Source organism: Phymastichus coffea, unplaced genomic scaffold (genome assembly GCF_024137745.1).
Source record: "Phymastichus coffea isolate CEN01 unplaced genomic scaffold, Cenicafe_Pcof_1.1 PCOF00005, whole genome shotgun sequence".
Taxonomy (NCBI): domain Eukaryota; kingdom Metazoa; phylum Arthropoda; class Insecta; order Hymenoptera; family Eulophidae; genus Phymastichus; species Phymastichus coffea.
This window is the reverse complement of record NW_026706816.1, coordinates 4,328,214-4,352,984: the sequence shown is the minus strand read 5'-3', so window position 1 is coordinate 4,352,984 and position 24,771 is coordinate 4,328,214. Positions and strand designations below refer to the sequence as shown.

General features: G+C 35.8%; 1 protein-coding gene across 1 annotated transcript in view; it reads right to left on the bottom strand.

Moving 5' to 3' along the window:
• Positions 1–21,096, bottom strand: part of LOC131667926 (uncharacterized) — a 149,131-nt gene extending 128,035 nt beyond the window's left edge. Inside the window, exons 1-2 of the mRNA XM_058941706.1 lie at positions 21,086–21,096; positions 9,258–9,542 (exon numbers count right to left, since the gene is read on the bottom strand). Coding sequence (XP_058797689.1) covers positions 9,258–9,542; positions 21,086–21,096 — 296 coding nt within the window. The remainder of the gene's footprint in view (positions 1–9,257; positions 9,543–21,085) is intronic.
• Positions 21,097–24,771: the final 3,675 nt, after the last annotated feature.

The window sequence follows — 24,771 nt, the reverse complement described above, 5'->3', positions numbered from 1 at the left end:
TTTCTTTATTTTTCTCTAACTCTTCTATTAATTTACTCATTCAAATTTCAATGCTTTTCTAAATTATTTTACTATTCTTTATTACAAAATAAATTCCCATTAATTTTCCCAAAATTTTCCTAAGTTCAATCCAAATAAACTCCAATTAATTTTCACTTTCAATTTAACCTATCTCCTTGTTTGACACAAAACTTATTTTCTATTTTCTCAATTAAATCAGTGATTTTCTGACTAATAAATTTGTATTCTTATTCAAAAAAAAAATTTTTATTTCTTTACTTTATTTTATTCTTCAAAGATTTCAAATTCAACAAAATACTTTAAGTAGTATCTATTCTTAATTTTCTTTTATTCTAACTGATCACTGATATAATTTAAGAAAGGAAAGCCCTAACAGTTTTCTTTGCAACAATTTTATCCCTCCGGGGCCTTCAAAATTTTTATGTAACGTCGGGGTCACTCTCAGGTACGCTTGGAGCAAGCGTAAACTCAGGGTTGCTCTGATTTGGCTATCGTGTAACACACACGCCGGGACGAGCAATATTGTTGCGTTGAGAAAACTGTATGCTAACGGGGAATGTAATAACCAAATGTTATGACGAACACACCAGACTCACGCTTAATGTGTTCTTAAGGGACTTTAATGGAAATTCACCAGACTCACGCTTAATGAATTTCCAAAAGAAAGGCGGATTACTTAAAGAAAGAAAAGGATAGCCAGATTTAAGATTTTACTTACTTTTATTTTATCAAATCAGTTATTATTATTAAAGTTGCGTTCTCTCTGCTCTTTGGCCTCTTTCTCTCTCTCTATGTGCTCTGAATATACTTGGGTGATTTTTCTTCTTTGATGCTTCCTCCGGGACTCACTCACTGGTAAATACTTCTTATTAGGGACTTCCTGGTGCTCACTCCGCACTTACTCTGACTTCCTCTAACTTCCTCTGACTTACTCTCCAGCCTTGTACAGAGCTTTTTATAACCCGTGGGTGGTTGGGTGGAAATCCCTTTCCTCAGGCCCATGAAGCGATAACGGCCAAATTTTGTATTGGTAGGAAATTTTCTAGTCATATCCAGAATTTCTTTATTGGTCGGTGGGCGTGAATTTTCAGAGAGAGAAAGGGCGGTCCCTTTTTAACTTGGGCCCTTTTCTCCAGAGATGGCTCTCGGAGTGCCACTTTTAAGAGCAAGAGTAACGCTATAGCTTATAATTACTTATACACAATTGTACTAGACTTAATTAATTATGACGATACATAGTGACTATTATAAACATTCAGAAAAATTCAAACCTTTTACGATTTATTATAAAATACATTATTGTTCTATTTATTGGTTATTCGGTGACAAAAAGATGCGCATTATAATGGCTTACAAAATTGATGAAAATCTATTTAATATTACGGATATTCTCGGTGGGAAAAAAAAGATAGATTGCATTTTTATGGTCCCCTTCCATTATCAGCGTGATAACACTTCACGATGTATACGCGATGATCGTAGGCCCCTGTCAACACATGCGTGTGGGACAAAGCAGGATAGAGCGTTGATTGTAAGCTTGAGTACGCAGGCTCTGGCCACTATCAAAGTTTATATTTTGAATGCGTTTTCATCGTGGGAAATCAGGAAGGTTCCCACTCCGTTCGTCATATTTAATAATTAAAAAAATAAAAAAACTAAGTTACGGCTAGCCGTCACAATTGAATACAGAACGGGTTGTCTATAATCTTTAATTTCAGTAGTCGATATAGTTATTTCGAAATATTTACATGAATTTTTATATGCATTATTATCAACTTCATTCATGTCTTTGAGTTCAGGTTGGATCTGTCTATTTTTAATCTAATTGTAGTAAACAATTTTTAAGTGAACAATTTGTGTACATTTGTAACAGCACCTACAAAGTTAACCCGATCACTATAATATATGTAATACATACAGAACATTTTTAATGATAAGGGTAATTTGTTCGATGGTGGATATCTTATGTCACTTTCAAGATCAAAAATTTTTCCATAATAAGAAAAAAGTTTCTAATTAATAATAATTTTAATTTGTGACTATGTCACAAAAACTAATTTTTATATTTACTTTACAGATAGTATTTTTTTTAAGCCATTGTTTCTTTTTCATTCCTTTTACATAAATATATTTAGAAGTATGTAAATAATTGCTCAAAACACATGGTAAAATTTTATATGGTATAATGCCAGATCTCTATAATATATCATGTTGAAATATTTTTAACCACTTATTCACTTTACGACATATAATAAGAAGTTTAAGCCAATGATACGGTGGTTCAAAGAAAAGCACAGTTGGAAAAGTATCAATATCTAATGGTAAATAGGCGAGTTCTTTACATCAAAAGACTCGTTTGAACACTGAAAGCCTTGAATACATAATACATAATCCATTTTACAACATAAAGAATTAAATTTGAACTCTTTGAGACACCAAAACTGTTATAAGAGTTAACGTATAAGTTGATATTCTATAAAGCCCATACCCCGTCACCATTCTAAAGTAGAAGGCGTCACAGTCACCATAACCCCCACTTTTCCATTTTGCTACCTCCTCCATAGGCTACAGCAGTGAAAGCGTATAGCGTCAACATCCTGTTTAAAAAGCTTTCCTTGTTTGACAGAAGTTGCACTCTTGTCTCGAGAGAGCCAACGAGCATAGCTCAGTATACCTCATCCTTCCTCAGAAGTATAAATCAGTGTCTATATAAATTACTAACTAGATGATTTCTATTTCGTATTTTGAAGATGCAGTGCTAAATATTTGAAAGTCTTATTACGATACAAATTAGATGCAGATGTAGGTGACTTTATTACATTGAAAATGTTAACAATTGCTGCTATCAACTCATTAGAAATTTACACGAAACAATTTGATTAGTCTGATTGACATATTTACAAAACCACTTATTTTCGATGCTTTTAAAACTTTTAGAGATAATATTTTTATTATACATGACTAATTTATGTTTACATTTTAGTTTTGTTAAATTTAAATTTTTGCACAGAAACGGCAAATACTTAAGAAAATAAAGAATTTTGAATTTAATTTATTTAGTGATTTTTTTAAATAAGATGTAATTTTTTTAGAAACGTTTAGAGGTACAGAATAATTCAAACACTTATAAGGAAGGTAGTGTTAGAGAGGTTACATATGTATGTGCTCATGAAGATACAACATATGTGTTGAAGATCATCTATGTCCTGCGCGACAGTGCTTCTAGAGCATTTGGTTATCTACCGTACAATAAAGTTCTTTTGTGTTCTCAATTCACTGCTTTAGTATTTATTTAGCAAAAATGCTGTTCCATAGAACAAAACATTTTATATTTAAGACTCTGTTCAATATGTAAAGGTAGAGTCGTTTTAAGAATTTAATATCGGCCCGCAACTTATTTACTAAATTTATTTGCACGAGAAAAAAGAAGCCTGAATGCACCAATTACTAAACAACTTTTTGAGCGTGCAGATTGTGACGCAAGAGAGCTTCGAATGAGAAAGAGAAAGTGCAACGCAAAAATCATGCCGACAATTTAATTAGTAAAATCAAAGTTTGTTGCCGGCCCATTTACATTAAAATAGAAAATACTGTAACGGGGTGGATTAGCTGGTACAAAATGGGTTTATTAAAGAACAAACTTCCACGATACAGAGCTAACCGCCGCTCTGTTAATCACGTATGAGTATACGTGTATTAGCCTTTACGTTTGATACTTTCGTTCCAATGTCTCTTTTTCCAATAGAGTTGAACGCACCTTAAGTTACCTGACTTGTGACACTTGCTTTCTTAGGTGTGAGTGACCTAATGTTTACTCGAACTATTCCCTAGATGGAATCGGTTTAAAATATAACCTGTGACGGATCCGTTAAACTAAAAAAGAACGAAATAATGTAATGCGACGAATAAAATTAAGATTGTTTATAACTAAAAAAACTACAGTCTTTGTTGGGCCGAAAGACTTGCGTATGCGAATAGGATTTACAAATTTTCAATAATACGGGGAGAGAAAGAGAGAGAATCCAAAATTTTACCGCGAAAACTAACTGTCGGCGCGAACACACAAACGGTCGTAATAGACAAAATACTATCTTAAGTATTTTGTCGCGCAGAAAAAGGGAGGTGCACCTACCCTGCGGTGCAATTACGGTGATCAGTGGTAATTGTTGTTCAGCAAAATAATTGGTGCTCCTGTGGAACCAGCTGCGCTGCCTCGGTTACGGAGATCGGTGACTGCTACACTTAATGCTGCTGTTCGCTGCTGCTGTTATTTTCTGCTACTTTTATTGACTATTTACGATTACTCGCGTACGTATCCAAAAAACCAAGAAAACTTTCGATTGGAAAACGGCAAAACACAGTGGAAAACTTTGGCAGTACCCTAACGATCAGCAGCTGAGGCTTAACTGAAAAATTGAACTCTCGCGCGCCCCTTCTCTCTTTTAGACGTTCGCTCTAGCATCGCGAGTGCTACCGAATCGCGAACGTATCGATTGATCGAATCGACTATCGCTGCAATATATAAAATATACAATATAGGAAAACGAAAATTATGGCCTGGCAATAACACACCCGTAATGGGGTGAGACAGCATCTTTGCCGAGGTAGCACCTCTCCTTCCAACCACGAAGTACTATCTGACCATACACTCTCGCTCAAAAAGATTTGGCTACCTGAACTGAAAATTGTATAAAATTAAAAATTTTGTAACTCTCGTTGGAATCGTCGAACGAATATCTGCAGCTCATCATTTTGAAAGTTTCTCTGCCATCTGTTAGCTTATGTATGTTAGAAAGCATGTAAATTAGTTTCTATATCATTGTATCAGAGTTGAAGGATTTAAAAAAATATATTTTATCGTCACGTTTAAATTCCACGCCATTTTGTGAAAAAATATTTAATAAATCGACTCAAAATATTTGATAGGTACTTTTAAGTCCTTTCAAATGTCGCCTGGTAAAACTATCTATCATTTTTTTAAGCAAAGTTATAGCGATTTTTGTGAAAAAAATCACTTTTAATACAAAGTTAAACAGCTTGCGAATTTCCATACAGAAAGAAGAATGTTATTAGGACAAAATATTCTATTTAGTGTATAGATAACGTTGAATAATATTCTGGAAGGTTTAGAAAAGGTAAAATTTTTTATTTTGAGGTTCAACTTATTATTACTCTATATTTTATCAATTGGATAAATGGTATTAATTAAAATCATTAATTAAGTTAGGAATATATAATATATGTATCTTCTCAAATGAATAAACGTATATACAAACATTTGTCCTTTATACTGTACAACTTGAAACACAAAAAAATAACATCCGATTTTATTTCGTCATATTCCATTAACTAGAAAACAAAATACAATTGCTATTTATATCACAGACTTTAGTTTCAACTGAACAATACTTTATGGTACTATATAACCATAATGTTTGCAATTATGATATCTTGATAAACTACATAAATCACTATCTATATGCATACGTATTATCACAATTCTTTTTTTACATTAAAATATTTTTTTCATCGAAATGAACACCTTAATTTTGTATCACAACATTGCATAATCGAGACATCCTTGCTATTAATTTACCCAATTTTTTACTCATGATTTCTTTTCATTCTTGCTATAAAATTTTCCATAAATGGAATTTGGAAGTCGGACACACCTTACGTACAGCTCGATCTAATTCTTCCCAGAGTAATTCGATCAGATTAAGATCTGGTGATTTCGGTAGCCATTTCACGACAGTTAATTATTTCTATTTCTATAAGTTTTCCAAGTTTTACGCAATTTGGAAGTATACTTTGAATCGTTATCTTGTTGGAAGGTAAATTATTTCCTAATAATTTTTTTACCAGATGGAGTCATATTTTTCTGCAAAATTTCTTTGTACTATTCTTTTTTCATAATGTCATTTATTTTAACTAGTTCACCAACTTTCGATCCTGCAAAGCATCCCCAAACTATCACAGAACTGACTCCATGTTTCAGAAATGGTACGATACATTCTTTTGAGAAATTTTCGTTTAGTCGTTGTCGCACGTAGATCTGACATTTAGAGCCAAAAACTTTAAATTTGGATTCATCACTCCATAGCACTTTCTTCTACTGACTAATGCTCTAACTTCTATGCTTTTTAGCCCATGGAAGTCTCTTTTTCTGATTAATTTTTACCAAAAGCGGTTTTTCCACAGGAACTCTTCCTAATAGACCTTTTTTAACTAGTCGCAGTTTTACCGTAAAAACACTTATTTTATTGTCAACGCGATCGTTGATTTCGGAGCACCCATGAGAAGTAGTAAGACGTTGATTTCTAATATTAAGACGTATGATGTAATTATCTCCCGATTTAGTCATTTTTTTTTTGGTATACCGGTAATTTTTTTATTATGCATACCATCATGCCTCAGCCACCATATTCACCGGATTTGGCCCCATGTGACTTTTTCTTGTTCCCAAAACTATAGAGACCTATGAAAGGACGGAGATTTGCAACGATTGAAGAGATAAAGACTGCATCACTGGAAGAGCTCAAGGTTATACCGAAAAGTGCTTATGAGAAGTGCTTTGAGGATTGGAAAAACCGTTGACATAAGTGTATTGTATCTGAGGGGGATTACTTTGAAGGGGACAACATAAATATTGATAAATAAATAAATATTTTTTCTTAAAAATACAAAGTCACCTTACTTTTTGAACACACCTCGTATACCGCAAGTCTCTATGATAACCCCCTTGATAATGACAATTTTTTTAAACAGTTAATAATTTTCTGGAATATCATCTTAATTTCCGCGAAACCAGAATGAATTCTGATACTACTTAAATATAATAAAGGAGTCAAACGTTTCCTTCAAAATCAATTAGCAAAGAATTGGATTTCCTAATCTAGAACGTGTTTTCTCTGTTCAAAGTGTATTCATATTCAATTGTTCATTTATGAGAAAAGTTTTCAAGATGAGTAATCGAAATATACTTAATAAAATATTTGAAAATTACTAATCGAAATGTAAAAAAAATGATATTTATATAGATAAATTTAGTTTGAGATAATTTGTTAATCAAGAATATATTGAGACCCGTGGAAAGATGTCCCCAAGTTAATTGATTGACCTGTATAAATTAGAATTTATAAAATTGGCCCTTTAGCATGCATTACAAACGACTTCTGCATGTATTGGTTCTAATCAAATAAATATTGCCAATTTATATCCTAACAATATATTTCCTCTACCAATTTATTTATTTAGATAAATTAATGTGTTTATTACAGACAACTGATTAATAAATGAATAAAGGCTTAAGATTTGTGGGTTGGGTTGGATTTAAGATTTTGAAGTTAGGAGTTAGTCGATTTGAAGTTTGTGGACTAATAGTATGAGCGATTAAAATTTACAGGCTAGAGTTTAGTTAACTTTTGGCGGTAAAATTGAATTTTCGCCTAGTAGCGATTTCCTTGTCATATCTGGCCTCTCTGTCTGCGCGCGCTATCGTTGGGCCGAGGATCTGTGTAATTACATTAGTATATTACTAATGTCTAGTTTATTGGTTTGAGGTGCGGATTAGCGACTTAGGAGCTAAGAGCAGATGAGCTGCGGAGGGTAAAGAGGCGTTCGGAGAGAGAATAAAAGAGAGCGGTAAAAGAGAAAAGAAGAGAGTTCGATTGCTGATTGGTGACATACTGGTGGTGATCGAGAGGAAGATGACGAGCATTTTTGTAGAACTCTGCATTGCGGTTTGGGTCCACTGTTGATTTGGTGAACCAGATCGTCCTCGGTCTCTGAAACACGCCCATCGATTTTCGTAACATCAAAATTGACGCTCGAGCCCACCGGAGGAGAATGTGTGGCAGCTGGAGACAACCAGCACTGCGCGTACTCTCTCTCTTCTCTCTCTTCACTTTCTCCTTTTTTTCGTAGACGCGTGCATGACGATCATGGTGTTGCAGACTCAGGACGATCTGGTGTTCTACGATGAGCAGAAACGCAATCGCTGATCGATCTTTGATTGTCCGAATCTGTTGAAGAGCCTCACCTCTATGTACCGCGCAAATTGTTTCTTAATAAATAAAATTTTTTCTTAATATAATTGTAATTTACTTTTATTTTGGCTTGCAATTAAATAAATTGTAAGATTCAATTTTGAAATTCCTTTTGCTTCCTATCCCAAGCTCTCTTACGCGCAAGCGTCGCAACCTGCCAGGTTGCTCAGCAATCTAAGCCGTTTTTGTCTTCCGAATCCTCGCATAAATAATTTGGTAAATAGTCGGAAGCAAACATTAATTGAAAAACAACGACTCTTCCTTTACAACTTGACCAAATCGAACCTGAAACCGTTATATTACTAGACATATAATTTATCGCTTTATTATTTATAACTGTGAGGATGAATACCATTTTTGTATCATATATTGTAATTTAAAACCTATTTACCTTCAATATATTTTTTTGATGTGAATAATTCAGATGAAGTAAATACACAAAACGTAAATAAACATAAATAATTTACTTACTGTCTCTCAATTGTTGCTTACGATTTTTACACAATTCAAAGAAATCTATATAAAATGCTAATTGTATATATACGCATTTGGAAATATATAATTTTTCTTACCAAAATCCATGCGTAATTGTTACGTTCCCATTAAGGATATTTATGATACATGTATATAACTGCTTAATGATTATTCGTTACCAATACTCTCCTTCAATTTAAGTACTCTATATAAACAACTTATTAAGTCTAGTGCTTTTGGTACCGGTCGTTAATTATATAGAAATGGAGAGATGTGCATATATAGGGTCCTTTCTGAAAACCATAGCTATCTAGAGTTGCTGATAAACGTGTGTCAAGAACATCTTATATGAAACGAATATTTATGCGTTCTAAGTTTAGCTTCTTGAAGTTAGAAAGCCCCATCATCGGTCTGAGTCAATTCTATCAAAAGTACAAACTTATTTTCAGTAGATAAGAATTTCCTGATAGAAATTTGAGGCACTACAGTTATACACGAAGTAGATAAACATTTTTCTTTCAATATTATTGATAATGGTACTTCCTAATAATAGATAACAAAATGTTCTGGAAAAACTGAAAAGTTAAAACGGTATACGTATAGAAATATTTGAATAATTTAGCTAATTTTAATGAATAATAATAATTAACTAAGATTATTTTTAAAACATGAATGTATATGATTTTGTTTAATATATAAGTTTCAAATCAATACCTAAATGTCGTGCCCTGTTGAATAGGACATTGTGTAACAAATGGTACACCATCATAATATTGTGATCCTTTTTGCCAAATACCATGCCAATGAATTGTGACCTCCATCCCTTCCATATGATTTTCTACATCAATAACCACTTTATCTCCTTCGCAAACTTGAATGCTTGGACCTGGTATCATTCTATTTGCTGTTAGAATCCCTCTTTCTACACCATCCGCTAATACGCATTGACAATGGCTCCACACGGTGTTAGTTGCATTTGGTGTACATACTTGGCAAGCGCTGAAATGAAATTAAACTTTAGTAGTATATTCAATATAAAGTATACATTTGTCACGTCAATACAAAGAAAACGTACGTGACGAACTATGATAAGTAAATGTCACACAACGGGTTATAGTAACTAACTGGGTATCGGTAATTTAATTTCCTATCGTATCAACCCTCCCGGGAACATTTGTAAATCTATCTAGCGGGATAGATTAGTCTAAGCACGTTCTCCATAATATTTCCGCGAATATTACTCACCGCATATTAATTCGGCGAAAACACAGGAAGGGGCACATCAGCCTATGGTATAAAAAGGCTGGATCGGGATCCGCACAGAGTAGTTCAGTTCAGCTCACACAATACACAGTTCGCGCAGTTCATATTACAGTTTACATTAGCGTTCATATTAGCACTCATACCATAGTACTCGTACTTATACTGATTTAGTTATTTCTAAGTCTCGCTATCCGGCTACTCAGAACCGCAATTATACTCTGCTAAGCATTATAAAATTGTCTTTAAACAATAAATCTTAAATCAAGCGCAAGCACCTGAGACTGTTTTGTAAAAACCTCTTTTTAGATCTAATCCTAACAAGGTAAGAAACTAAGTTATCTACCTAAACACGCTACATATAATTAAGGCACTATCCCTTTAACCAACCTCTGCTTAACTTCTGACTAATATCCAACTTTTACCAACGCGACAGTATTTGAAACATTATTACGTCTAACCGTAATATCTCCTCGCCTAGACATAACAATTAGGGGCCCCTCATTCTTGGTAATTAGGATCTTATGGCAAAATAATTACAATGGTCGAAACACCTTACGAACGAAAACTAATTACACTCAAATTACTAATTAAAAAAATTAGCGAAATAGAACCAAACTTCGCGACAAACAGGGAACCTACGCTTACAGAATGTCTCGCATATCTGCATCAGACATCCACCCACCGAAACAAAGCAAATTACCCAAGTCGAGGAATTACAAAGATTAAAATATAATTTACAAGACTACATTGATACAAACCCATTGGACTTTCTATGTAAACATGACCTAATATTCGACATCCTCATTGAAATGACTCGTAAAAATTTAAATCTAGCATTTCTCCTTAACGCTATTACGGATATAAATTTCGAAAAATTAAAATTAGATAAAACTGAAATTCCATTACTTGAGCTCATTGAAAATCAAATGGGTTACGAAACAGCAATTGGAAATTCAGACACGTATAACGCATCCACTACAAACGTGTCTATGACTAATACACCATCCGCTTCCAAATCACCAGAAATGGCTCATAATAAATCGGAAAAAGTTGATTTCACTCCAACTCGACATTTTGCCACTACAAATAAAACTAATTTTGAAATCACCCCATTTACTACGTATTCTACGCCGGGGACTTTCAGAACAGGACTAATGAATTCCCCACAAAACATACAGTGCCGCTTACGCACTTTTACCCCCCCACGGGCAAAATCAGTCTAACTTCAAAGTTTTATATCCCTGGTAGAAATTAACGTACAGAGACGCGCGTAGGTGCGTTTGAAAGGTCTTTCGGAGAGCTTTCAAATGATATTCACGGTTGCCATTGGTTGTTTTTTTAAATTTTGCAACAATTATGCAAAATTGAAAATTCTGAAATTTTTTTATTATTTTTGACAATTAGCCAATTTTGGAAAAAAAATAGTACGAAAATTTGAAGTACACCATTTTTTAGCTATTACCAAGCCCTATCTGAATCACTCATCAAAAATTTATTTTCGTCAAATATGACGCGCGCACGGGCATTTTTTCCTGGAAGTGACAGTTTTTTTCAACATTTTTTATCTCCATCAAATTGTAACAATCGAAAAAAATTTATAGGAGAAAAAATGTTTGTTTTTTCACGTAGAATACTGCAATAATTTTTTTTTTGGTTTTTCGAAAAATTTTTTTTTTCGGTTTTTTTCAATTTTTTTTTCTCACAGTCGGTACGCTAAAAAGATGAGAAAACACAAAAAAAAATTTTTTTCCACCCATTCAATAATACTACATAACAAGTATCGTAAATTACATAAAAAAAAAATCTTTTTTTTTTCGACCTTGAAAAATAATTTAAACCGAAAAAAAAAATATTTCGAAAAACCAAAAAAAAAATTATTGCAGTATTCTACGTGAAACAACAAACATTTTTTCTCCTATAAATTTTTTTCGATTGTTACAATTTGACGGAGATAAAAAATGTTGAAAAAAACTGTTACTTCCAGGAAAAAATGTCCGTGCGCGCGTCATATTTGACAAAAATAAATTTTTGATGAGTGATTCAGATAGGGCTTGGTAATAGCTAAAAAATGGTGTACTTCAAATTTTCGTACGATTTTTTTTCCAAAATTGGCTAATTGTCAAAAATAATAAAAAAATTTCAGAATTTTCAATTTTGCATAATTATTGCAAAATTTAAAAAAACAATCGATGGCAACCGTGAATCATATCATTTGAAAGCTCTCTGAAAGACCTTTCAAACGCACCCACGCGCGTCTCTGTACGTTAATTTCTACCAGAGATATAAAACTTTGAAGTTAGACTGATTTTGTCCGTGGGGGGGGGGGGGGGGGTAAAAGTGCGTGAGCGGCACTGTAGTATCGCCAATAAAAAATGTTAGCGTGAAAGACGCTGTTAACTACGTACCTAAATTCGATGGATTTAACATACCTTTACACTTATTTTGACAGGCGAATCGATCGTTGAGTTCGATCGCCCTGTTCACCTCTCTCTCTCTCTTCCGCGTGCCTTCCCCTGAGCCGCTGCCACATCGGTCTCGGTTGATGAAAACCGAGTATCGATGCATGATGTGCCTTTGTTGCAGGTTTGATTCCTGATCGGCGGAGATGCCTGGCGTTAGAGGGATGGAGCGAGAGCGGGGAACGAAGGAGAGAGAGAGAAGTAGTATCGCCGGCATAAGCCGCACGTGTGTGCGTAGCCGGCGGCGCTCGGCCGTTTTGGGTACCTATAGGGAGCGGCGCGTAAGACGTCGCGGAAAGCGCGAGATCGCGGGAATAGTAGGGCTTTGACCAGCAACGAATTTCGAGCTAGTTGAGCCTCGCGACTAAAAAGTGTGTGAATAGTTGATTGCCATCGAGTGAACAGCATTGAAGAGGAAGACTAGCTGCATCCACCTAGAGATCCACCGTTTGAGGACTACATAGTGGGCCCAGCAGACGTGGACTTCCACAGTAGCGCTCCCTCCTAAGGTCAGGTACCCTTTATCGTTTCTCGGTGCGCGCCTTGATTTCTCTCTCTCCGAGCATTGTATCGGCCGGACGCGGACGAGTGACTGTATACGTAAATTCGCATCGCATTCGCGGGAATTCGCGGAACAGTTGTAAGGCGGTGTTCTGTTTCCTGTGCGTTAATTCGCACGGAACGGACTAGCCCGGACTCGGCCGACGCACACGTCAAACGCCGTATGTAAATTGCTGTTTTTAATAAATTGTAAATATATCAGAAATGATGAGTTTATTTGTACAACCTGTCTCTCTCGTAATTAGCTAAATCGCGATTGTCGATACTACCGGACGACATAAGCCCTCGTTAATTTTCCGCGACGAAGCAAATGTGCCTTCCGAGCCTTTCCCCTTAAAATAATTTGTGACGCGACGTTGTTCGGGCTTATTTTCCATACGGAATTCAAAATTATTAACGAACGTGTTACAAATTAACAACAATTAAGGGAATTAATAACAATTTTTACATTGTAATATCGTTGATCAGTTAATTAGTAAGTCGTTTAATTGCAGATCATTTCAAAATCTAGTTGGAAAAATTATTTTATCCCCATGTAGGCCATCACTCAATATTATTACTTGATTCTCTGAGTGGTCATTGTGACAAAGTTATAGAAGAAACGATGCCTCAAAATAAAATCATTAACATAAAAAAATTCCAACTGGAACCACAGGAAAAATACAACCACTTGATGTCTATGGATTCCGTATTTGGAAAAACCTTGTCCGAACATTTTCTGATAATGTAATGTTAATGGAGCATGATATGAATCTACATGTAAGAAATAATATAATTAAACTTCAATCATTGGTTCACAACCAACTGTCTTTACTGAGATATATAGATTTGTTTAAATATTTCTGGTATAAAAGAGGTTACGTCAATGAAAAACTAGATAAATTTGATAATCCTACAGATTTCAGTTTTGGAAAGTCTTGTGCAACACATTGTGCAATAGAAGGGTGCAAAAACATTGCAATTGTACGATGTGGTTAGTGCGAAAAAGCATTGCGCTTTAAACACTTTTATGAGGACTACCATTATTGTAAAAACTTCGTAAAATAATATATTTTATACTCAATACAAAAAATGCACTATGGCAAAAGTTAAAAGATTGTAGATTATTATTATTATTATACTATAATATTATAAGCAAATATATATAATAAAGAAATTTCAATAACATTCTGATAACAATTTCTACGGAAATTATAAAACTGCTTCACACACAGAATTATCTTGTTTATAAATTTAGGAATTTGAGGTGATTTGGTTAAAAAGCACAGGCATCTAGCCTATTTGTTGCTTAGGGGTTTAGGGTTTAAGGCTCTTTAGTTCACATGTACAGGCTACAAAAATCACACATTTGTAAACAAGTTTTTATGAAAGTTAAAATTTTTTTTGACATTTTCGTCCACCACATTGGTACCGCCATTTTGAATTTTCAAAATCTGATATCAGATTTGCAAAGAGCGATCTCAAAAACCCCTACATACAAACCTTCTACAAAATATTATGGATTGAAGTATACTTATAGTTATTTTGTGTTAGGGGTGGTTTACCCCCCACCCCCCTTAGGGGTAGTATCTATGAAAAAACTGAAAAACTTAATTTGTTTATTATAAATGTTTACAAATTTTTTCCAATTTTTTTAGTGGTTTAAAATTTTTTTATTATAAAAAATTTTTTTTTCGATATTTCCGTCTGCCATATTGCTTACGCCATTTTGAATTTTCAAAATCTGATAACAGATTTGTAATCAGCGACTTAGAAAACTTCTATACGAGGTGTGTTCAAAAAGTAAGGTGAAAAGTAAGAAAAAATATTTATTTATTTATTAATATTTATGTTGTCCCCTTCAAAGTAATCTCCCTCAGATACAATACAGTTATGCCAATGGTTTTTCCAATCCTCAAAGCACTTCTCATAAGCACTTTTCGGTATAGCCTTGAGCTCTTCCAGCGATGCAGTCTTTATCTCTTCAATCGTTGCAAATCTCCGTCCTTTCATAGGTCTCTTTAGTTTTGGGAACAAGAAAAAGTCACATGGGGCCAAATCCGGTGAATATGGTGGCTGAGGCATGATTGTGGTGTTGTTTTTGGCCAAAAAATCTCTCACAAGCAAAGATGAGTGAGCAGGGGCATTATCGTGATGCAAAAGCCATGAATTGTTTTTCCATAATTCTGGGCGTTTTCTTCGTATTGCTTCTCGCAAATGGCGCATAACTTCAAGATAATACTGTTTATTGACCGTACGTCCATATGGTAAGAACTCCTGATGCACCACGCCATGGTAATCGAAGAAAACAGTGAGCAAAACTTTGACATTTGGTCGAACTTGGCGTGCTTTTTTCGGTCTTGGCTCATCTGGGCTCTTCCATTAGGACGATTGGACTTTGGTTTCGTAATCATAACCATATACCCATGATTCGTCACCAGTTATGACCCTTTTGAGTAAATCTGGGTCGTCTTTGATGTCATTCAACAGTTCTTGAGCGATGCTCATGCGACGGTTCTTTTGGTCAAAATTTAGCAATTTCGGAACAAACTTCGCTGACACACGTCTCATGCCCAAAACGATCGAAAAAATTTCACGGCACGAGCCAAGCGATATACCAACATCCTCAGCAACTTCTCTGATAGTGATTCGACGATTTTCCAGAACAATTTTCTCCACTGCTCGAACGTTTTCATCAGTTGTTGACGTGCTTGGGTGTCCAGAGCGAGGCTCGTCATTGGCATCTTCCCGGCCATCTTGGAAGAGTTTGTACCACTTGTAAACATTTTTTTTACTCAGAACAGTTTTACCGTATACCACCGTCAACATTTCAAGTGTTTTGGAGCACTTTATTTTATTTTTTACACAAAATTTGATGCAAATCCTTTGATCCATATTTTTCGATAGCAAGAAATCGCCGAGAACGCAAAACACTTATAACCTTTACGCCTCTCACAACCAAACAAAAAATGCTATACACTTGAAACTTGATACAGATGTTCGGGAAGAGTGTACCAACATAACAAAACAAAAAAATCGATAATGGAAAGTACGTTGCCCGTAAAATTTGAAAAGTCACCTTACTTTTTGAACACCTCGTATGCAAACTTTCTACGAAATATTATGTATTGAATTACATATTTACAGTTATTTTGTGTTAGGGGTGGTTTACCCCCCTTAGGGGTAATATTTATTAAAACACCGAAAGACGTCAACTAAATTTAGTTATTATGGATGTTTAAACATTTTTTCCAATTTTTTTTAGTCGGTTTAAACTTTTTTATTATAAAATTATGCCAAAAAATATGTTTTCAACTCCTAAAAAATAGGGGATGCTACCTTTACTCTTCAAATCAACATGAAATACTTGCTCCTTTTGTAAGAAATAACCTCCAATTTGTTTCACTGAAAAATATTAATTTTAAGCCGGGATATTAAAAAAAACGCTTTTTAGGGGTTAACTTTAGCGGAGGTTTTTACCCCTTAAAAGTGAAAATTAAGGTTTGGGTACCTTTCCTTGTAAGTGGCGTATGTAAAATAACGCAACTTGTATTGAGAATAAAAGACTTTTGGATATACATAAATGCAAGGATTAAGCATAATCGTACTTTGAAAATTAAAAAGTTCACAACTGAGCGGAGATCCAGAATTCAACAAACTCTTTCTAATTTTATAATCATTATTATTACAAATATTTTATTTTTAAGGAGTCACGGTGGTAAATGTTCTCATAATGAGAGCAGAAAATGATATGTGGTCCTTGTGTTAGAAAAATTGTATTTGGTAAAGTTAAGCCTGAAAAATTTCTGATGAATGGTAAAATGGCAAATCTGATAAAAAAGTATGTGTCGAAAGATTTTGATTTCAATAATGAAAAATATCCTTTAAGTATCTATAAGTCATGCTATCTAACAATTCTTGATTTTGAAAAAGAAATTTACAACAGGCAAATACAAATTATGCTTGATTATAACAATGTAGTATAACCAAAAGAGACACGTTCTACAGGAGACACATGCAACTGTTTTATATGTTCTACTGCTACTTCTTTTGGCTACGTAAATGTAAAAAAAGGTCAAGGAAATTTCAAAGAATTGCGAGAACTAACATAGATGTTTCAGGTCAATGTAAAAAAGTTATGGAAAAAAAAGAAGTTGCTAACCGATTATAAAACAATAAAAGGAATTTAGATGTTATTAAGCTTTGTAGTAACTGTTTTCAATAAATAGGAAAAGGTATAAGTCATGACTGTAAGAACGTTAAAGAAAATTTATTAAAACTAGTCGAACAGCTTCCTGATAAAAATAAAGAACAAGTAGTCAGTTCCATTATATAAAGTAAATATAATTCCGCTACTGAAATGAATGAAAAGAGTGAAACTTTAACTTTAGCAACGAGTGGTCGCAAAAAAAAATTGATTGTCATAATAGTATAAGAAAACCATTATTCTTTATTGAAGAAAATTTGGATAATTTTCGAGTTAAACTGGGAGATCACATAATGACATGAGAAAAATTACAAACATTTTAAGGTGTAATTTAGGTAGAAAATCAGTCCCTAAAAATTATAATCAGCGTATGACGCAGAAATCGAAAGCATTGAAAGATCATTTATCAAAAAAATTTTTAACCAAGGGAGATAGTGCCACAGAGCCTATACTTCTACCTTTGGATTCCAATCAAAAATTCTAATCTTTAGGCGAGAAGCACCATGGGTCCTAGCAATACGTAGTAGTACCCGGGTTTTCCTAACAAAATTAATACCTGGAGCCTATCAAAAGTAGTCTCCAGATAATAAAAGAAAAGATAAAGAAAAGGAAGTTCGAGCTATTTCTTAAATAAAGGAAAGAAAGATGAAAAAAGAAATAAAAAATTATTTTGTTTGTTTACTGTTTTTTTTTATTGTGAAATTGTGAGTTTGAACTGGTTGATTTCTCCTTGTCTGCTTAATGTTTTTTTTCTTCTTTGTTGCTTGGCTGCTTGACTTTCTTAATCTGCTCCTCACTGGTAGCACGAGTAAAATTTTCCTCTTCGTGTGATTTTTTTCTCGACTGCCCCTCGGGTCTCGTACAGCTCTTTTTATATACTGGGGTGGCTGGGTGGTAAGTCCCTCTCTGAGCTTCTTAGTTTCGGGAGGAGTGGAGCAGGCAATGATGCGTTAATTGGCTCGTTTGTCTCTTATGATTTTCCTCGCTAGGTTTTTGGGCCCTGATTGGAGGGGTGCGTGGAGAAAATCGGGGACACGGACGTAAAGGTACAGGCCTTAGCTCGCGAGATGGCTCCTCGAGTACCGTTCCAAGATTTATTCAATAAGCAGGCTTACGAGGGTGATCCGATAAGTACTTAGCCTACAAAAGAAAAACGAAAATTTTGGAAAAGTGGCATTTTATTTTTCAACATAGTCTCCTTTTAGTTCGATACACTTGGCCCAGCGATGCTCCAACTTCTTTAACCCGTCTGAAAAATACGTTTCCTCGAGGTCTGAAAAGTAGGCTTCCATGGCAGCGATTACCCATCGCGCCGACAGCTTTCTCATGCCCGAAATTTCATGCAGGACATGACTCACGCGGTCTTTTGAGATGCCTACGATCTTAGCTATCTCACGCAGCTTCAATCGTCGATCTGCCAATACGAGATCGTGAGTTTTTGTCACGTTATCCTCCGTGGTAGCCGTTTTCGGAGCACCTTGACGTGGCTCTTCAAAAATCGACGTGCGACCACGTTGAAACTCGTTAAACCAATTTTTGACGGTCGCCATCGAAGGAGAAGAGTCACCTTACACAGCATCCAAGCGCTTTTTGATTTCGCTGCGCGATTTCCCTTCCAAAAACAAGAATCAAATTACCGACCGATACTGCTCTTTTTCCATTTTTCGAAAATCAACGGACACACTTGCTTTCACACACTCTCAAAAATAAACTACAACTCCGATCCGGCTGAAATCTTAACAGTAACCATCGAGAAGGTTGTACTACGTGATAGAATATTTCTTTTGCGAGAGTGGCGCCATCGGGCGGTGAGGCTAAGTACTTATCGGACCACCCTCGTACAATAACTTAAAAATTATTTTTGTACAAACTCGATAACTTACAAGTTACTTAATACTAGGGACGATATCGTAGGTTTTTTCGCAATTACAGTTGGCTATAATTTGTATTGAGATAAGTATTACAAATAATTATAAGTATATAATTTGTATTGAAATAGAAAATAAAGTGTAACTGTTGAATATGAGGTGGATCGTTGAAATAATAACAGTGTTGAGATTCCCCTCATTACAACAATAATAATGACATGATTATTTAATGTTAAAAGTCAATGATTGAGTTGATACATATAGATTACATACATGTATCCAAGCCATGTCGAGATGCGCTCTCTTGTCTCTTACATAGCCGACTGACTATCATATACTCTGTACATGTGCGCACGCACTCACACATCCTCACATACATACTGATAGCGGCGCGCGCATCATCACTCATGGATATATCTATATTACATTTGTATGTGTGTACAGTATAGTTATTACGTATAATTCAACAGTAACTTATTATATCGCACGCTGTATTGTACAGATTCATGGGTGGTTTATTAAATTATTTACTAATCATGCAATTCTATTTATTTAAAGTTTTTAATCGGAGAATTAATACAAAAAAAACTTATGTAACTTAACAAGGTGTTACGTGACGTCTTATTATGTTACAAAAATATACTATCGAATAAAACCTTGCTCTCGGGATTTTTCGTTCGGACATAGCATAGCTAGCAGTATTCGTGTGCGCGACTCGGTGGGAATGAACGATAGAGGCTGATTCACGCTGAGCCGGCATGCTGGGACAGCACGCTGCAGTCAGCGTGCTTAGCTAGATAAGACGACCCGCCACGAGAAGCGTAAACATCCGAAGCGTATACGCGAGAGTGAGTCGGTATGCTCGGGACAAAGGCTATAAAATAAACCAGCGAAAGCAGAGCGACAGAATTTAGTTAGTCAGGAGTCAGCGCTCGACTAAGAAGCCTGTATTTTTCCTACTGAAGTTACATCCATAATAAGAGTGTGAAAATATAATTGTTCGAGTTACAATTAAGTATTAGAAGTGTCGAGTACAATTGTTTTAATAATTTTGTGTAAACGAAAATCATAGGAATTATCATTTTTCTGGTGTTTTGCCACACTATTAGATAAAAAGATATATTGGACCAGTTAATTAAACGGATTCGAAAGCAGTAATTACGGATATAACGAACCAAAGAATATTTCGTACCTAGACAACAGAGTGAGTACTTTTGGGCTCTATTCTCGATAAGGTGAAATCTCTTCCTTATTGTATTTTATTATCTCTCTCTCTCTTCGCTCTAATACTACTTAGCATATTCAAGGTTCCCCTTTTGGTGAATCCGCGTGATTGCGTACCGGGACCAAGTGTGTAAGCGCCACTGACCGCGCAATTTAGAACATTTATTTAATAAATCGCGAACCAGATAGTAGGCCAATATTATTACTAGACGTGTTATCTCACGTATCGAAAAAATATATAAATCTATCCAACGTACCCGTGTAAGTTCATTTAAGTAAACCGGCGAAGCCCCCTCCCTTTTTCCTTGCCAATTACTCCCGCCTACCCCTCGCGGGGACGAACTTCAGATATTATCGGCAAAGACGCGATCCATTCGCTGAGACGGTCGGGGTACCGTACTGAAGGTGTAGTCCGCCCGAGTAAGGACCACTCGGAGCTAAAAACGGTCTAACACGTGCCCGTTTTGAAGAGACATCAAAACTGTCACGTAACAAATGGTAGCAGAGCGTGGTTAGTGCCTTCGATTAGTTGCCGTTGAATAACCATATAAATTTATTTGTATATTGGGTAGCACGAGTACTAATGTAACAAGTATTAATACTCTATACTATTAGAATATATGTATTATCGATTAGTGTGTAATATATAGTATTACATAGTGTTAATATATTGACGCGTATTAATTAATATTAATACATATTAATTAATCCGCCGTCTTTTTCATCGCTATTAATATTAATATTAATATTAATTTTTTTTTTCTCTTTCTTTCCTCTCTCTCTCATTTTTTTTTTGTAACGCGATACGGGTAATAGGACGCTCGTTTTTGAGCGAGCTAAAGCCACGCCGGAGACGTGGGAAAATTTTTTTTTTCTTTCTTCTTACACGATCGGGCGCTCAGGAATTCATCGGAGCTTCGTTTTCGATCGCGTAAGCGTAATCAGAGTGTTCCGGTCTGAAACCGGGTGAGCCTCTCTTACCGTTCCCACATTTCGTGATTAGTTTACGGAATAGGAAGGACGTGATCCTTCGCTTACTAATGCTTGAAAGTCAAAACGTGGCTTAGAAGAACTCCCTTGAGTTACAAACGATCGTTTATAATTTTCACATGCGCGTCTGCGAAATATTCTATTCCTTTTATCCTGTTGTAATAGGGGACTGACCTTTGGCATTAAAATTTACCTTAATTATTTTTTTTTTATGATTACCTTTGCTACTAAAAGTATTTATTACCATTAGAATAATATATTTATTAGGAATAATACTTTATTAATATAATTTATTTAACGACTAATGGAATAATGTTAATTAATTATTAAACCGGAAACTTATAAATATATATATATGGATTTGTTACTGATCAAGGATAATAATTGGTGATTGTTGTTCGAATGAATCATTAATCATTAATTATAATTAATCAATAATCATAATTGGTACTTTGTTAATGCGAAAATTATTTGAATAAATTATAATCATTGTATTATCAGCTTTATCCATCTATTACTGTTTGATTAATAAAATAAAAAAAAATATAAATAAATAATAAATAATAAAAATAAAGGAAAAATTAAAGAAATATTACAACAATAAAATAAAAGAAGAAAAATATAGGATCTAGGACCATAACGAAATGGAGTCGGCGACCCTCCAGTTATTGACTAATATGTCAGCAAGTTTTACTTTGCAAAGTATTGTGCAAGGAATCACGGAATTCGACGGGAAAAATGTTCCCCTAAAAGACTTTATTCAGGACATCCGTAACGGAAAGGCGCTTATAGCTGATACACAAGAAGCAAATTTTATTCGCTTGATCATAGCGAAATTAAAGGGACCAGCAAGAGATTGCATTTACGGTAAAACCGTAAATACAGCCGAGGGACTAGTTAAAATACTTAAGGCGCGATTTGCCCCGTGTAAGGACTTCTCTTATTATGATTCAAAGATTCATAATTTGCGAATGAAAAATGGGGACACGGTCGGTGATTTTCACGACCGTATCAATATCCTATTAAACTGCGCACTGAACGCGCTGAAAGAAGAAGTTGGAACTGATTATAGTGATGTCATGATGACCCCGATAAAGAATTCCACACTTAAAACCTTCATTGACGGGCTGCCGAAAGAAATCGGGGACTTAGTCGATATTAAGCAGCCGAAGTCTCTTGAGGAGGCTTACAAGGAAGCCCTTCGCATAGAGACTAGAAATAAGAACAAGCCAAAAAATGAGGACCTTAGTATGAGTAAGTGGCTGTCGATTAACCGTGGTTTTAATGTTGGGTATATTCAGGATCAGCAAGTTGAAGCTGAGGAACCATACTACGAAGAATGGGAAGAGGTACCCGCGGAAGTGCAACAATTTTTTATCCAACGACAGAACGGACGATTTTATCAGAATAATCAACGACAACAATACCAGAATCAGAACCAGGAAAGCCAGGTTCGACAACAGGAAAATCAGTCCCAGGGGCAGAGGCAGTTTATGTTTAGAAATTGGAGGGGACGCCAGCGGAATAAAAATTTTCAAGATAACGGCAGTCACCCAGGACGATTGTACAATCCTGATACGGATATGTATCAAAATCCTACGGGACGAAGATACGGGGCAATTGCCTACGACTAACAACAGAGATTCAATGAGTTGAGACCGAACCGACCGTATCAACACTTTGGAGGAAATCCTGGTAATTTGAACTCCGATGGGGCTCGCCCTGGAGTGACTGCAGCGGGCCCATCTCAGACATCCCCGGCTCAGAATTATCGGCAGCAACAGGCGAAAACTCTGATAACGGAAGTTCGACAGACGCCGGAAGCGGAGAAGCCGGGAGTACCGCCAGCGAAAGTGATGACAATACTGAAAAATTCGGAGACGTTACTTCCGAGTCAGTCGTCGCAGTTGCCGCAGATCGGGGACCTAGCGCAAGAGATAATAAAATCCATGCGCCTACGAGAGTAAGATTTCGAATACCCGAGACCGATAAACGGTGGACCGTATTTATGGTCGATAATGGATCGGCTGTAAATCTTATAAAATTTAATGCTTTACATTGGACTACGAGGTTCGACCCGAGAGAGTCGACTACGCTGAGCGGGATAACTGCACACACTGTTCCGACTCTTGGCACTGTATTGCTAACAATAAATGGCAAGCCTGCTAAATTTCATATAGTGTGGAATAATTTCCCTATTGAAGAAGATGGCATGCTAGGAAGGGACTATTTAATAGACACAAGTGCAGTTATATCGTATTATAATGGAACCCTAATGGTAAACAGTGATTTAATGAATCCGATACCATTTCTACCTACTAATGTGCCTATGGAGCACTTACAAGACAATCTTATCAAAGCTATGCGCATAGTACCGAAAGACAATGAAATATCAGAACTTGAAACCGATTCGGACCTGGATTATGCGATAGAGCAACTTGCAAACGAAGGGATTAGTAACTCTAAGCCCGGACGAGTGAGGAACGAGGTCAATCACGGTACGGTCAGATACACAATAGGACCAAGATCTCGTCAAATTATTCAAATTAACTTGATCGAAACCGAGTTGACAGAAGGCTACCTGCCCAGGATTGACGTGAAGGACGAAAAGGTATTTCTTGGAGAGGGAGTAGTCGCAAATGCAAATAATACCTGTAAAATCATGGCAATTAATACACACGATGACGAGGAAGTTACCATTGAAGTGGACCCGAGAGAAATTTTGCCATTCGAGCAGTTTAAATCGCAGTTTTCCAGCTCTGACGGCGAAGGTGTTTCGGAATCTAAAGTAGCCAGGCAGGTCAATGACCAATATAAGAAGAGGGGAGAGAACCTCTTACAATTGATTAGGACCGGACATCTTAGTCCAAGCGAGCTCCAAAGCGTTCAGCGACTACTAAAAAGGTACCCACACGTATTCCTACTACCCGGAGAACCATTGCCCTGCACGGACTTAATAGAACACGAAATTCATCTTGAAAATAGAATTCCCGTAAATACCAAACAGTATAGGCACCCTCCTGTTCATTGACAATTTATTTCTCAAACGTTAAGAAAACGATTGGAAGACGGAATAATAGAGGAATCGAATTCACCATATAACTCGCCACTTTGGATAGTACCTAAAAGCCCGGCAAGTGATGGAACCCCGAGGTGGAGAATGGTCATCGATTTCCGAGAACTGAATAAAAAAACTGTCGGTGACGCTTACCCTTTACCGAATATAGGGGATATATTAGATCAACTAGAGGGATCCCTTTATTTTTCAACATTTGACCTTGCGAATGGATTTCAACAAATACCCTTAAGAAAAGAAGACAGGCCCAAGACAGCATTTTCGTCGTTTGATGGGCACTTCCAATATAAAAGGATGCCGGAAGGATTAATGAACGCGCCGGCAACATTCCAGAGAATGATGAATGTATTGCTGCGCGGGCTGCTAAATGTAGAGATGCTAGTGTACCTAGACGACGTAATAGTTTATGCTAAGAACCTTCATGAACACGAAGTGAAGGTCGGTAAACTTTTTGAGAGACTATCGGATGCGGGACTAGTCCTACAGCCCGACAAGGTGAATTTCCTTTGTAGGGAAGTAAAATTCCTTGTGCATATTGTAAGTGCTCGAGGAGTCGAGCCAGACTCTAAACTAGTCGAAGCTGTAATGAAGTTCCCAAGGC